Source organism: Mustela erminea, chromosome 5, assembly GCF_009829155.1.
Source record: "Mustela erminea isolate mMusErm1 chromosome 5, mMusErm1.Pri, whole genome shotgun sequence".
Lineage (NCBI taxonomy): Eukaryota > Metazoa > Chordata > Mammalia > Carnivora > Mustelidae > Mustela > Mustela erminea.
Genome location: NC_045618.1, coordinates 134,170,595 through 134,183,474, shown reverse-complemented (window position 1 = coordinate 134,183,474; position 12,880 = coordinate 134,170,595). Strand labels below are relative to the sequence as shown.

General features: G+C 51.4%; 1 protein-coding gene across 4 annotated transcripts in view; it reads right to left on the bottom strand.

The window, feature by feature from the left end:
- DPF3 (double PHD fingers 3) overlaps positions 1 to 12,880 on the bottom strand; it is a 258,847-nt gene that overhangs the window by 90,534 nt on the left and 155,433 nt on the right. For all 4 annotated transcript variants that reach the window (XR_004286165.1, XM_032345049.1, XM_032345048.1 and 1 more), the window contains exon 6: positions 8,818 to 8,896. Coding sequence is in view for 3 of the 4 variants with exons in the window: in XM_032345049.1 (XP_032200940.1) it covers positions 8,818 to 8,896 (79 nt within the window). In the remaining variant the exon portion in view is untranslated. The remainder of the gene's footprint in view (positions 1 to 8,817; positions 8,897 to 12,880) is intronic.

Here is a 12,880-nt window from a genome sequence, read left to right as displayed (position 1 = left end):
CAGACTGCCATCATCCAGTGTGACAGGTGGTGGCCTACACAAGGTAAGGCAGATCCCAGGAAAAGGTGAGTGACAGGAGAGGGGGGAGACACTGTAGAGTGGGGGAGGGAGGCATTGCTGACTGGGATCCAATCCTGGCTCCACCATTTTTTTTGCTGGGTGACCTCAGGAAAGCTAATTAACCCCTCTTCTCCCCAGTCCCCTTATATGTAGGATGGAGGTGACCAGACCATCTGTCTCATGGCACTTCTGTGAGGGTTCAAGAATTAATATAGATAAAATCCACAGAACGTTCCAGGCCCATAATATAAGTCCACGAACTTCTGCTATTATTGCTATTACCCCGCTGGTCTGCCACCACCAACTCCCACACATACTCCTCCCTCCGGGGAGAATAAATTCAATTCAACACACATTCACGCAAGCCCTGCTTGGCCTCCTAGGGAAGCAGCCTCTGACACAGCAGCTCCTGCCCCCCGCCCACCACTCCCTCCCCTGAATCCCGACAGCGCTCTCTATCTACTCAGTGAACTATACCTGGCCGGGTGTTATCTCTGTGATAGCGGCCTTATCTTTCCAACTCTACTGGAGATGGAGGACAGAAGGAACCAGCGAAGGAGGAAGAAACATTCATTAAGCATATCCCAGGTGCAAACATTTTTATATCCATCATCGCAGGTGCCTTTCCCAACCATGCACCATCCCCACTCCACACCTGGACCTGGAGCCTCCCAGCAGCAAAACGATTATTTCAAAAGGCCCCAGGTAACAAGCGAACAACCAGCAGAACCGCCATTTGACCTCGGCTTTTTCTCACTCCAAAGTCAGGTCACGTCCCTCTTCACAGAGCTCTCTCTCTCTCTCTCACCTGGGCGGCCCTGACCTTGCTGCCCACTTCCCTTACCCCCCACTGCGACTGGAAGTGAGACACATCAAAGGCTGTGCCCCAGGCCCTTTGACCTCACAATTCCACTCCTAGGAAATCATGAAAGCATTATGCAAAGATACAGCCTCAATACTGTTGGCAATAGTGAACAAACTTTAAACTGCCTAAATGTCCAACAAGCGGAACACGGCTGGAGCAAACTGGGGCGTGCCCACGTGATGGGACGCCATATAGCCCTCCAATGTCATTAACATGCCTTTACTGACCTAAAGCGATGCTTCCCATGTACTGTGGAGTGGGGGGATGGGTGAAAACAGTCTGTACCATGGTGTGCACGCATGCGCGCGCACGTGTGTGCATGTGTATGTCTGTGTGCTTGTGTGTGTGTGTGTGTGTGTACAGAGAGACGGAGATAGAATCCTCAAATGCTATACAAAACCAAAACGGAAGCTATCTCTCAGGAGAAAGCTTATGGGTGATTTTTATTTCTCCTTTATGCATATCTGTGATTTCTGATTTTTCTGCAATGAGTAGGTATTATTTCCATAAAAAAGATCATTAAAAAAAAAAAAACTGCTGCCCATTTTCATATCTATCCTGTTACTGGTCCTCTGCATCTTGGTAGGAATTATTTGCCACCAAGTTTGCATTCAGGAACGGCTAGCTGAGAATCGGCTCTGGCTGGAGGACAAAATAATTCAAGAAGGCGTGGGCTACAGCTCAGAAAAGGCAAACCAAGTCCTTGAGAGCCCGGAGGTGCGGGCCAGGGGGCGGGGAGGGCAGGGCAGGCCGCAGGAGCAAAGGAAGGAGAGCCAGGCAGGTGTGAGGGGAGCAGAGAGAAAAGCGGGCAGCTTCTCTTCAGCCCTGCCTGCGGGACCGCCCTGCTGGGACACCGTGCAACCTGTGTCCGTGACAGGATGGCATTTAAATATTTAAAAAGACCCAGCTTTGCCGTAACAAATGCACTCAATCTCCAGGGATCAATCCCATGCCACTGGCCCTGCTCCACAAATCAAGTTTCTGGGGCACGGAGCCTTCCTCACCCTCCCCTGCCGCACCCCATGCAAGGACCCGCAAGATAATAGCGCGGACAACTGAGTGATGAGCCTGGCTTCCCTTCAGTGACAGGGGCAGCCAGCCTGAAGGCCGCGTTATTGGCTTTTCCACTGCAGCTCGAAGCTAAAAGCACATGAGCCTTAGAGAATGTGGGGCCTTAATGCCCTCAAAAGGAAAAAAAAAAAAAAATTTTTTTTTTAATAAGACTGCAATAGTCATCTGATTCTCCCGGTACACTCAGGTAAGGGCGAATCCAGAGTAATTTTAGGAAGTTGAGGTCAAGCAGATTTTCTGAGACTACGTTGGGTGTAAGCTGCGTCTGCCCCATGTGCCAGTCCACCCAGCCCACAGCCCCTCTCAGCCTGCGAATGTGATGGTCCGACATCTTGTCTCCAGGGAGAAGAGACTCATCGTTAAGCCACTGCCTGGGGAGAAAGGAGCCCATGGCGTGGGGAAGGGGTGCTGATGGGGGAGGTCGAGATACTCAAGAAAGGAGACCCCTCATTGACGAATCAGGAAAGTGACGTCCTCGTCCCTGAAGGGTAGAACCAGGACCATCCCCCCAGACTTTTTGCTTTTCCTCCCATACCCTTCTCCCTCCAGGATTCCACCACCAAGAATGGCAGGAAGGAACCCCAAACCCTATTCTGAAACTGCCCCATTTGGACATAGTTAACCCCCACTGAATTTCTAGAAGGGAGGCAACACCGCAAAGTGGCCATGTTTTCAGTCACGGGCCGCACAATCAAAAACACATGCCTGTAGGGGGAGAGGTGGTGGAGACCAAGGTTTTTACTGATCTGGAGACTGAGTTGGGTGCCCCCACTCCTGGAGTGTGAGTACCAGACAGCACTCAGAGCTGAGTCATGCTCCTGGGAGGGCTCTGACCATGCCTATTTGCCTTTTGTCACTAATCCACTCTAATGCCCCAGTTTGGGGGAGAGGGTGATTTTAATAGATTTAAATGTAAAAGGCTTAAAAGTGTATAATCTATTCCGTTCCTGCCAGCCTGACGCCTAGAAGCCATCTGTTACCAGTGGACATGGCTTCATCTCATCAGTGAGATGTATGTGATCATTAATTCACTTCTGGTTGTTCTTTAGAGATGGGGAGACAGGGTGGGCGGAGGGGCGGAGGGAGAGGGGAGAGAGAATCCTAAGCAGTCTCCACGGCCAGTGAGGAGCCGACTCGGGGCCCAGTCTCATGACCCTGAGATCATGACCTGCGCCAAAATCAAGAGTCAGACACTCAACCAACTGAGCCACTGAGGCGCTCCATTAATTCACTTTCAAAGGTTTATTTATTTATTTATTTATTTGAGGCAGGGGAAGGGCAGAGGGGGCGAAATAGAGAGAGAATCTTAAGCAGACCTCGGGCTGAATGCAGAGCCCAATGCGGGGCTTGATCTCATAATCCTGAGATCACAACCGGAGCCAAAACCAAGAGTCAGACGCTTAACTGGCTGTGCTACCCAGACACCCCTAATTCACTTTTAAAACATGTTTTTTCCTCAACTCTCAGGAGAGCCAAACTCCAGGGTAGGAGGGCATATTTTCCCAGCAGTATGTGTGGACACGTCCCTTCACCTCTCTGCACCCTGGTTTCTTCATACTAAAGCGAGGTCAACTGTCCCTGCCTCTCAAGGTTACGGTGAGGACTTACAGAGACCACGCACGGAACGGGCTCTGCACCGCGCTCCGCACGCTCTAAGCGCTGTGAGCAAGCGTTATCACCGCGATCCGAAAAAACTGGGAACAAAAGACAAGCGCTGGCAAGGCTGTGGAGAAACTGGAACACTTGGACGCTGCTGGTGAGAATGCAAAATGGTGCAGCTGCTCTGGAAAATAGTACGAAGGTGCCTCAAAAAACTAAAAATAGAATTGCCACAGGCTCCAGCAATCCCACTTCTGGGTATTTGTCCAAAAGAACGGAAATCAGGATCTCAAAGAATTAGCACTCCCAGGTTCATGGCAGCACTATTCGCAGTAGCCAAGATGTGGAAACAACCTAACTGTCCATTAACAGATGCACTGATGATGAAAATTTGGTAGATCCATACAACAGAATATTCCCCATCTTTTAAAAAAGAAGGAATCCTTCAATATGCAACAGCATGAATGGATCTCGAGGACGTTGTGCTGGGTGAAAGAAGCCAGTCCCAGCAAAGCCAATACTGCGTGACTCCACTTACACGAGTAGCCAACCTCATAGCATCCGAGGGGGCAGTGGTGGTTGCTGGAGGCTGGTGGAGAAGGGGGTTAGGAAATCACTAAGCAATGGGCGGAAGGTTTCAGTCGAGGAAGATGAATAAGCCGTACACATCTTCTGCCCAGCACCGTGCCTGTATTCAGCAATATCTATCATACACTAAAAATGTATTAAGAAGGTAGGTGTTAAGTATTCTTTCTACAGTAAAATAAACTTAATTTTTTTTTTTAATTTTTAAGGAAAAAACTGGGAATGGGCAGCTGGATGGCTCCGCCAGTTAAGTATCTGCCTTTGGCTCAGGTCATGATCCTGGGGACCCGGGATGGAGCCCTGCTCCGCGGAGAGCTTGCTTCACCCTCTCCCTCTGCCCCTCCCCGCTGCTTGCACTCTCTCACTCTCTCAATCAAATTTTTAAAATCTTTTTAAAAAAAGAAAAAAAGGAAGAGAGAAGAAAAAAACTGGGAAAGAAGAAAAAAAAAAAAAACCTCCATGACTCACGTTCATTGTGCCCACGGAAAGGGGTAAATGGGAGCTTTGCTCCACTCTACATGGCTGCTGCTTAGAGACACAGTGTTCTCCCTTTCTCCCCTCTGAAAATCATCCCCCCACCCCACCACCATCCTCTCTCCTATGATGCTACTTGAACAAAGACAATGGCAAAGTAGGTCTCATCCAGAGTCAGTCCCAGTGATGCTAATAGAAAATTCAGGGCTGGGAGCCGTTGGAGAGAGAAGAGATAAACATTTAGAATGATTTTTAAAACATCCCAGTAGCCCAACCCAAGGATTGCTTTCGTATGTCTGTCTCCAGTTATCATCCCACCTCTAAAAGGGGGCTAATGATACTGTTAGGATTTAAAGCTATTAAGTAAATTAAGGCCAAGTGCTGGATTGCTGAGCTTTATATAGGACTGCTGAGTTTTAGATCAATGCTGGGAAAAAAACGGGAAAGGAAAATTTCTAAAGAGACCAACTAAAACAGTGCGGCAAGCCTATGGCCATTGGCTTGGAGAATTCCTGAAGACTCTAGAACTTCCGGATGCCAAAAGCAGGGAAAAATAAAAAGGCTAGAAGCCTTCGAATTTGAATGAAGTAGACCAGTCACTCTGAAAATTCAGAAGGAATTCCCCTGAGGAGCTCGCAAAAAATATAGGTTCCTGAGCCTGCTCCCCCTGGTTCTGATGCAGAAGGTCCGGTATGAGGCCCAGGAATCACATTTTAATAAGCATCTTGGTTCCCTCTGTGCAGATGGCCCAGGTCCACATTTCGACAAACACCGACAGCCTTCCCCACAAAGTCATAATCAGTTGCTCTGTGGATAAGAAACACTTTTCTTTGACAAGAGATTGAAACAGAAGAACCAGAATTTTACTCCTAAAGCTTGGTAAACATTAAGGATAATTACAGGGATTGGTTACTTGCTGGAAGATGAAGCATTCACGTACACACACACCACACAGACGGGGTAAAAAAATAAATTATGTTCAGATGATTTAGTACTTCTCTGAGATGGAATAAATTCGATGGCTGAGTGAAAGGCAACAGGCAAACTATCTATCACCTGAAGTTAGCAGCTAAGATAATATTTCAACCACCCATCCTGAGAGGGATGCTTGGACCAAGAACATAATAGGACAACTACATTTAGGAATACAACCAAGAAGGGTTAAACATAATCACACCTGAAAGATAGCTATTACTACTCCACATATAAACCCAGGAGGAGGTGGCGGGGTATAAGGTAGCCTAATATTTTCATAAATAACTCTGGAGATAGAGTGGGGATTATGCAAATCAAACCATAGACAACACAACAATGGCAGGGATTGCAAATCTGCAGAGGATGAAATTCAACTACGGGGCAATGTCTTTAAATTTGCCTTTATTGAATCTTGTATATTGAAGTCACATATTATTGTATCTCTTTATTGAGACTCAATAGGGCTAAATGCAAAGTGATTTATGGAAGAAAGAATAATCAAATGCATGAAGTAGAAAGGGGCACGCACCTGGCGAGGCATGGGGTCAGGACAGGCCCGGCATGGGAGGTCGTGGGCATAGCGCACAGGGCAATGGGGGGGGGGGGCAAGTACTTCAGTTCTCTACACATACCGGCTGTTATTAAGAGCCGATGTGTAAAAAAAACAGGGAAGTGTGTCTGCTACTCTCGGGCTACTTGGCCTTGGTGTTACTTCCAGTGGGAGTGCCGAACTTAAATGTAAACCAGGAAGGGAATTTAGAGTAGGCCATCACAGAGGTTATGGGATGTGGCCCTAGATAATAAACCAAGAATGCAAGGGGACGTGAAAAGCACCCCCAAAATAGACAAAATACTCAATGGGCCTATTTCGGGGACAAAGATGCGTAAAAGATAAGGGGGCAAAAGACAAAATCTGCTAAAATGGAAAATTTAGCTCCTATTAAGGGAAAACAATCATTCAGAGCACAGTTGGAATCATGAAAGAAAGGGTAGTTTATGGTAACACCATCCCTGGGGACACTCAAGGAGGTGACCGGACACCTCTCTACTTAGGATCCATTAGAGATTATTAAAAGCATTCCTTGCTCCGTTCGGGGGTGGAGGGTGGGCCTCATGACCTCTCCAAAGGTCATCCCTATCCCAAAGGATCATGTGTCTGAAGGGCACCAGATAAAAATAAAGTCTATTAATCACCAAGCTGCCACACAATTCCCTACGAGAGCCAGGAGAGAGAAGGGCAATCTACGGGAGACCGTGGCCCCCGAGGCAGGAGAAGGGAGGCCGGGGCTGCATGGGCAGAGCCAAGGAATCAGCCACTGAGACTTCCAGAAAGCCAACATCAGGCCTTTGTATAGTAGTCCGGAGCGTCACGGGCTAAACAGAAGGAGGAAGAGACTGCGGGGAAGGGGACAGAAAAAGAGCGAATGGCCCTGGGAGCTCCTAATTACGTGACAAGGGTTGGGGGAAGGACAGGACATAAGCACTCGGTGCAGAAGGAGGGGGGCCAGGCAAGAGAGGGACACCCACAGAGGGAGCTCCATGGAGGTAACAGGCGAGGAGGAGGACGGCAGAAAGAGTGAAGAGAGGAAGGGAGAGGTGGGTGAGGAAGGGCGTGCCAGGGGTGTCTGGGAATTTATGGGATTATGGGCTGCAAGTCTCATGAAAACTGAAGAGATGGAGCAAAAAAGTAATCCCACTAGCTATGGGAGCAGAAAATCAGATCACAAAAATGAAGCTATTTAAGAGAGAAATTGAATGGCAGTGCCCCAGTCCCAAAGCAGCTGTTGGCATTCTTGGGGGCTGGGCGGCTCCAGCCAGACACAGCTGGAAAGTCTGCTCTGCGGGGGTCAGAAGGACCCTTCTCAGCCCACAACCAGTCCCCAGAGGGCTCACGTGCTAGGGCTTCGGTGCAGCGGAACAAAACAGAGGCCCTTCCGGGAGGCAAGACCCAGGCCAAAGCAGGGACCTCTTGACTTCGCCCAGAGTCACCAGCCCCCGTGCCCTGCCTCCTCCTGGCTCTGGAACAAAACCGCTGTGGGACGGAGATGTTACCTGCAAGAGTTGTCTCGTGAGTGCCATCGGTACGGTGTATTAAGCAGCCAAATGGGGGTCATGGAGTTTGAGTTCTTCTAGCAAAATGTTCTCCAACCAGCTGTCACCCCACCAGGCACAGAACAACTTTTTGAAATCAAAAGAGGCCAGTGAAGAGGGAGGAAAGGAGCACCAGCCCCGATGTGCTCCCTGAGCCCCGTCTCCCCCATTCACCCTCTGCTTCCACAGCGAATGCGGACACCGCCAGATGCCGGCGGAAGGAACCACCGAGCCACAGCCCTGCCCGAGCCACCTCGCTGCCCTTCCCCCGTGGCCCAGCTCTGCGTCCTTGGAGCAGAAAAGACATGAAGGGAAGATGGTCAGGGAGTGTGGTTTCTAGGGCAGTCCCTGCTGTGAAACGAGCAGATGGCGCCCCAAGCAGTGAGAGATATCTAGGGCAAGGATTTTAAACCCACCACCCAAAGCTCCGGTAGGTGAGAGAGACAACAGTGTTCCAGCCGAGAGCAATCCCTCGGAGCTGAAGGGTCAATCCCTGCTCCCTGCCCCAGCCCCGTCTGCACCCCCTAAACCAGGACCAGCCAGTCCTTGCCCAAGAGGTGCCTCTGAAGCAAGCAAGAAAGGCCGGAGATGGACCTCCAGTGGGCCATTTATTAAGCTAAGTCGTCGTCCGAGGAAGATTCGTAACTTGCCCTACCTGGGACAGGAGAGAGAGAAGGAAATGAAAGCGAAACATGAAAAGCCAAAGGAGCCAAGTACCTTTGTCGGAGGAGTTTGAGTTATGCTTTTGTTTGTAACTCTCTGAAACAGAGAAAGAAACAGAGGATGAATCTGAGAGAGAGAGAGAGAGAGAGACAGAGAGAGCTCGCCAGAAGAAAGCCACGGTGGAAGAGCTGCCAGAGACAGGAGGCCGGCACCCCTGGCTGGCTTCTCCCTCACGCACAAACACCTGGGTGGGCGAAGCCTTGACCAGAGGCAACAAGAAATGGTGCCTTGGCGGCAGGCATGCGAGCTGCGGGGCAGGCCCAAGAGGGGGAGCCAGCGAGGCTGAGGCTGGGGGTGCGACAGCCAGGGAAGCACAGGGAAAGGGGTGCGGGGGCGGGGGGCAGGGTCAGGAAGGCGGCCCTGGCCATACTTACTGTCACAGACGTAAGGTTTGTCGTGGTCTTCCTGAGAGGCGGCATCGTGCCTCCTCCGGCCGCCTGCCGAGCCACGGGCCTGGGGAGACAAGGAACCGGATGCCCGTTATGGAGATGCTCGCTACGGCTCCTGTGCACGTCCTCTGTGAGGCCCCAAGCGCTTCACCTACATCTCTTCCTCTGGTCTTCCTCACAGCCTTTGAACCAATACCAACCCCATTTTACAGCCTGGAAACGGAGGCCCAGAGAGGTCAAGGAACTTGCTCCGGAGCACTCAGCTACTCACCCACATCATCTCATGAAATGCTCACAACTCCAAGAGAGGTACTACTTTTCTCCCCATTTTACAGATCGGGAGACTGAGGCAACCCCAGGTTAAGTAGCTCGCCCAGGGTCCCTCCGCTATGAAGTGCGGAGCCAGGACGGAAACTCACAACAGTCTGACTGCAAAAGCCTTCATCTTCCCCATCCTTGTTCTCTATGGTTGCCACAGGGACCTCCTCCTCCTGCTGCCGATCCTTCTAGCGTCATTGGCCCCACATGGAGATGCCCACCCTGCTCCCCTCAGCCGACCGGATGATGGCGGCCTGGAGCAGGGAGTGTGACTGCAGTCATCACCCCCGGCTCTCGCCCCAGGCTCACACAGTCCTCTTCAAGTCTCTCAGGGGCCAGCCAGGCCTGGAATCCAGCCCGGGCATGGCAGTGAGCTCTCCTCAGCCCTCTCCCCTGCTCCTCCTGGGGGTGAACATCCGCTGAGGCCTCCCGGTGTGACCTGCCTCAGGCCTCTGGCCAGTAACAAAGGCCTTGACACCTCAGTCTCCTGGGGTCAGACTCCTGATCCCACCACCCTGCGGGCATCTCCAGAAAGAGCCGGCCCAGCCTGGGGCGGAGGTGGGAAGCGTTCCACCTCCAGGGGTAGAGAAGAGCAGCCAGAGAGGGTGCTGGCAGCGCTGCAGCCCCGGGACAGCGGCTGCAAGAACGTGGCAAGGTTTATTTTTAAACCTTTGTAAGTCCCACACAGTCACGTGGGTAGCACCCCGGCCGCCTCCAGGTCATTCTCTGGTAATGAGTAGCAGTAAACTCCCAGCCAGGGAAAGGGCCTGCTGAGGGCTTTGGGGACAGAGAAGGGGCCGCAGCAGATGAGAAATAAAACATGGCAGCCACCTGGGGTGCAGGGGAAACGGGGCAGTCGCAGGGGCTGGGCCTGGACAAGCGGCCCTGGGGACTTCAGGGCCAAAAGGACTGTGATGCACACACACACACACACACTCTCTCTCTCTCTCTCTCTCTCTCACTCACTTGCGGGGGATTTCACAGCGGAAAGGCCTGTACCCCAGGCCTGCGATGTTCACACGCTCTCACAAAACACGCACTCTTCACAGTCAACACCACCTGCCAAGCTACCACCTCCGCCGCCTCCTCAGCGCATCTCTCTCCAAAACAAATTACGAAATTCCTCCTCCCTGCTTCCCTCCCTCCCACCGCTTTGCCTCGCTGCCTCCCCAGCCCCCACCCAAGCCGGCGGCCCCCAGGAGCCGCCCGCACCCCCAACCCCGGCCCTCATTACTCAGAGTTGACCGGCAGGGGGAGCTGTGAGGTGCTGCTGTCACCCGGGGGCACAGACAGGCCTCGGCGACAACAACCACGACGACAGGGAGGGAGGTCACACTCAGCTGCCCCCCCCCCCACGCCCCCATGGTGAAGTCAGGGACAGCTTGACGTGCGCAGCCCGCAGCCCTGTCACAGCCGCCTGCAGCAGGTGAAAGCAAGTCAAGCAGAATGACGAGCCAACAGCAGACGCGGGGAAGGGGCTCTGAGACTAAAAATACCGCCTGGGCCAAGAGGAGGGGAAGCGCGCACTCGTCCGGGAGCCGCCAGCGGAAGGGGGAGGGCCCCCGCTGAAAGCCAGGGCTGGATCTCACCCCGCAGGACAGACCAGCACCCTGGCTTCCACACTCTCCCTGAGCCTTGGTTTCCTCAACTGCAAAATGGGTACACGCAAGGGAATCGCTCAAACTTGGAAACTCAGAATCCCGCTAGTTTGCTCAGATGTCACCTCCCCCGAGAAGCCCTCCCTGACCAACCTATTCTGTAAAACTTTGGGATACATTCATAGCCTCTCCATCATTCTCTTTCCCCTGCCCAGCTATATGTTTGGTCCCGACACTTAGCGTGGTCTGACATTATATTATACATGTTTTTGCTGTACCTGTTGATCTCTCTCCCGAATAAGAACTGGAAAACGTCTACTTGGGCCACACTATATTCAGAACCTGATACCGGGCCTGCCACTTAAGACGCATTTAATAAGCCTGGGCTGAATCAGTTGGTCCGTCAGTCAGTCCCTGAGTCGGCCATCTTTGGTTCTCCTTCATTCTTTATATCAAAATGCTGTTGTTTCTTCCTTCAAAGGCCATCTTAGACTTTGCATTTCCCTTCTGTTCCACATTTTAATCCAGGAGCCCATCCACTGACCCTGAGCGGCTCAAAGAACCCACCAACTGGGGTTCTACCTCTGCACTGCCCTTCCCAGTCCACCCTTGGACTCCCAGATCAGTTCGGGTCACTCATTCATTCATTCATTGCCATCTAACACCCACTGACACACCCAACAGCAACCTAGTGCCAATCTTCTCAGGTTCCTCTCGTGCTCATATATGATCCCTGCCACTGACCAGCCTCTCCTCTGCCACCCACAGTGCTCCGCGGTTTTGCCCCACTAACATCCCACTCCTCCAAGAACTTGCCTCCCGCCAGACCAAGGAGTAAAAAGAACATCAGCTTTAAAGTCAGACAGGCATGGGTTTAATCACCAGGCATGTGTCTGTAAACAAGTTACTTCTCTAGGTTTTCATTTTCTCAGCTGTAAAATGGGCACAGCAACACCTTTAGTGCAGAGCTGCTGAGAGGGTTTGCGCTAAGAGTGTGTGAAACCGCAGGGGACAGAGCCACATCCACAGGAAGTGCTTGATAAATTACGTCCCCTTCTTGTCCAAGCTGATTTCTTCTCTCTCCTCTGAACTTTTATTGCATTTGGTTAGCGCACAGGCAGAAGCCTGCTGTTTTCTAATTGTATCATGGCCATTCGCATTTTCTCCTCAATTTAATCCCAAGGTCCTTAGGAGCAAAGACGGCATTTCACACTTTGGTACGAACACCCAACGCTTAGATCGATGTTGGGCACAGAGCATCCCAAGCTCTCTTACATGTATCAGGTCAGTTCATTCCTACCATACACCACGAGTTACAGTAAGTAATACTATTCCCATCGGCACATGATGAGACCAGCTCTAAGGTTTGTGACTCATCCACAGTCACAGAATCAGTAGAAGGAGCACAGCCTAGGTTCTAGACTCTATTCTGTAAAACTTTGGGAAGCTGACTGTCCCCAAGAAACCAGTCCTCCCTCTCTGAGAATTGTCCATCCCACTCCACTCCTCCCCACCCCACCTCCCATTCAGACACTGGTAAGCCTTGATTAGGACAGCCTTGATTGTACCACGTGGCCCGGCCCCACTGGCCTCAGTTGATTGGCTGGCTCAAAAGTGATCACATGACCTAAGCTGGGCCAATCAGATTCCACCTCCAAAGCACCTGGCGTTGGGGCAATGACTGCAGTGAACCCAGGCACATGAACTGGGAGCCCGTCAATGCGGGAGATATGGAGTTAAGGACACAGAGAAACAGGAAACACAGTCTTCTGACCAAAAAATAAAGAAGCAGCAGGGGCCACAAACGGCCTAGGTTCTTTCCCTGTCCTAAGTCCCTGCCATTTTCTTGCCCTTCCTGAGAGTTGAAGCTTCAAAAATTGTACATATTTGGGGCAATAACCCAGCCGCTTTTCAAATACTCCCCGTTTTTGCTGAAGTGTGGAGTTTCTTGCAATTAAAAGACCCTTGACTCGGGCTCAGGGAGCTAGTTCCTCTACGGGAGCTGTTCTCAAGTAATGGCTCACATGGGGGTCTGCATCACAGCACTGAATATTCCGAGAATGTTCCTTGAAACTTTACACTCTCGTTCTCTCACAAGTGCGCCGCGTGGCATTTTCCAGAGGCTCCCTGAC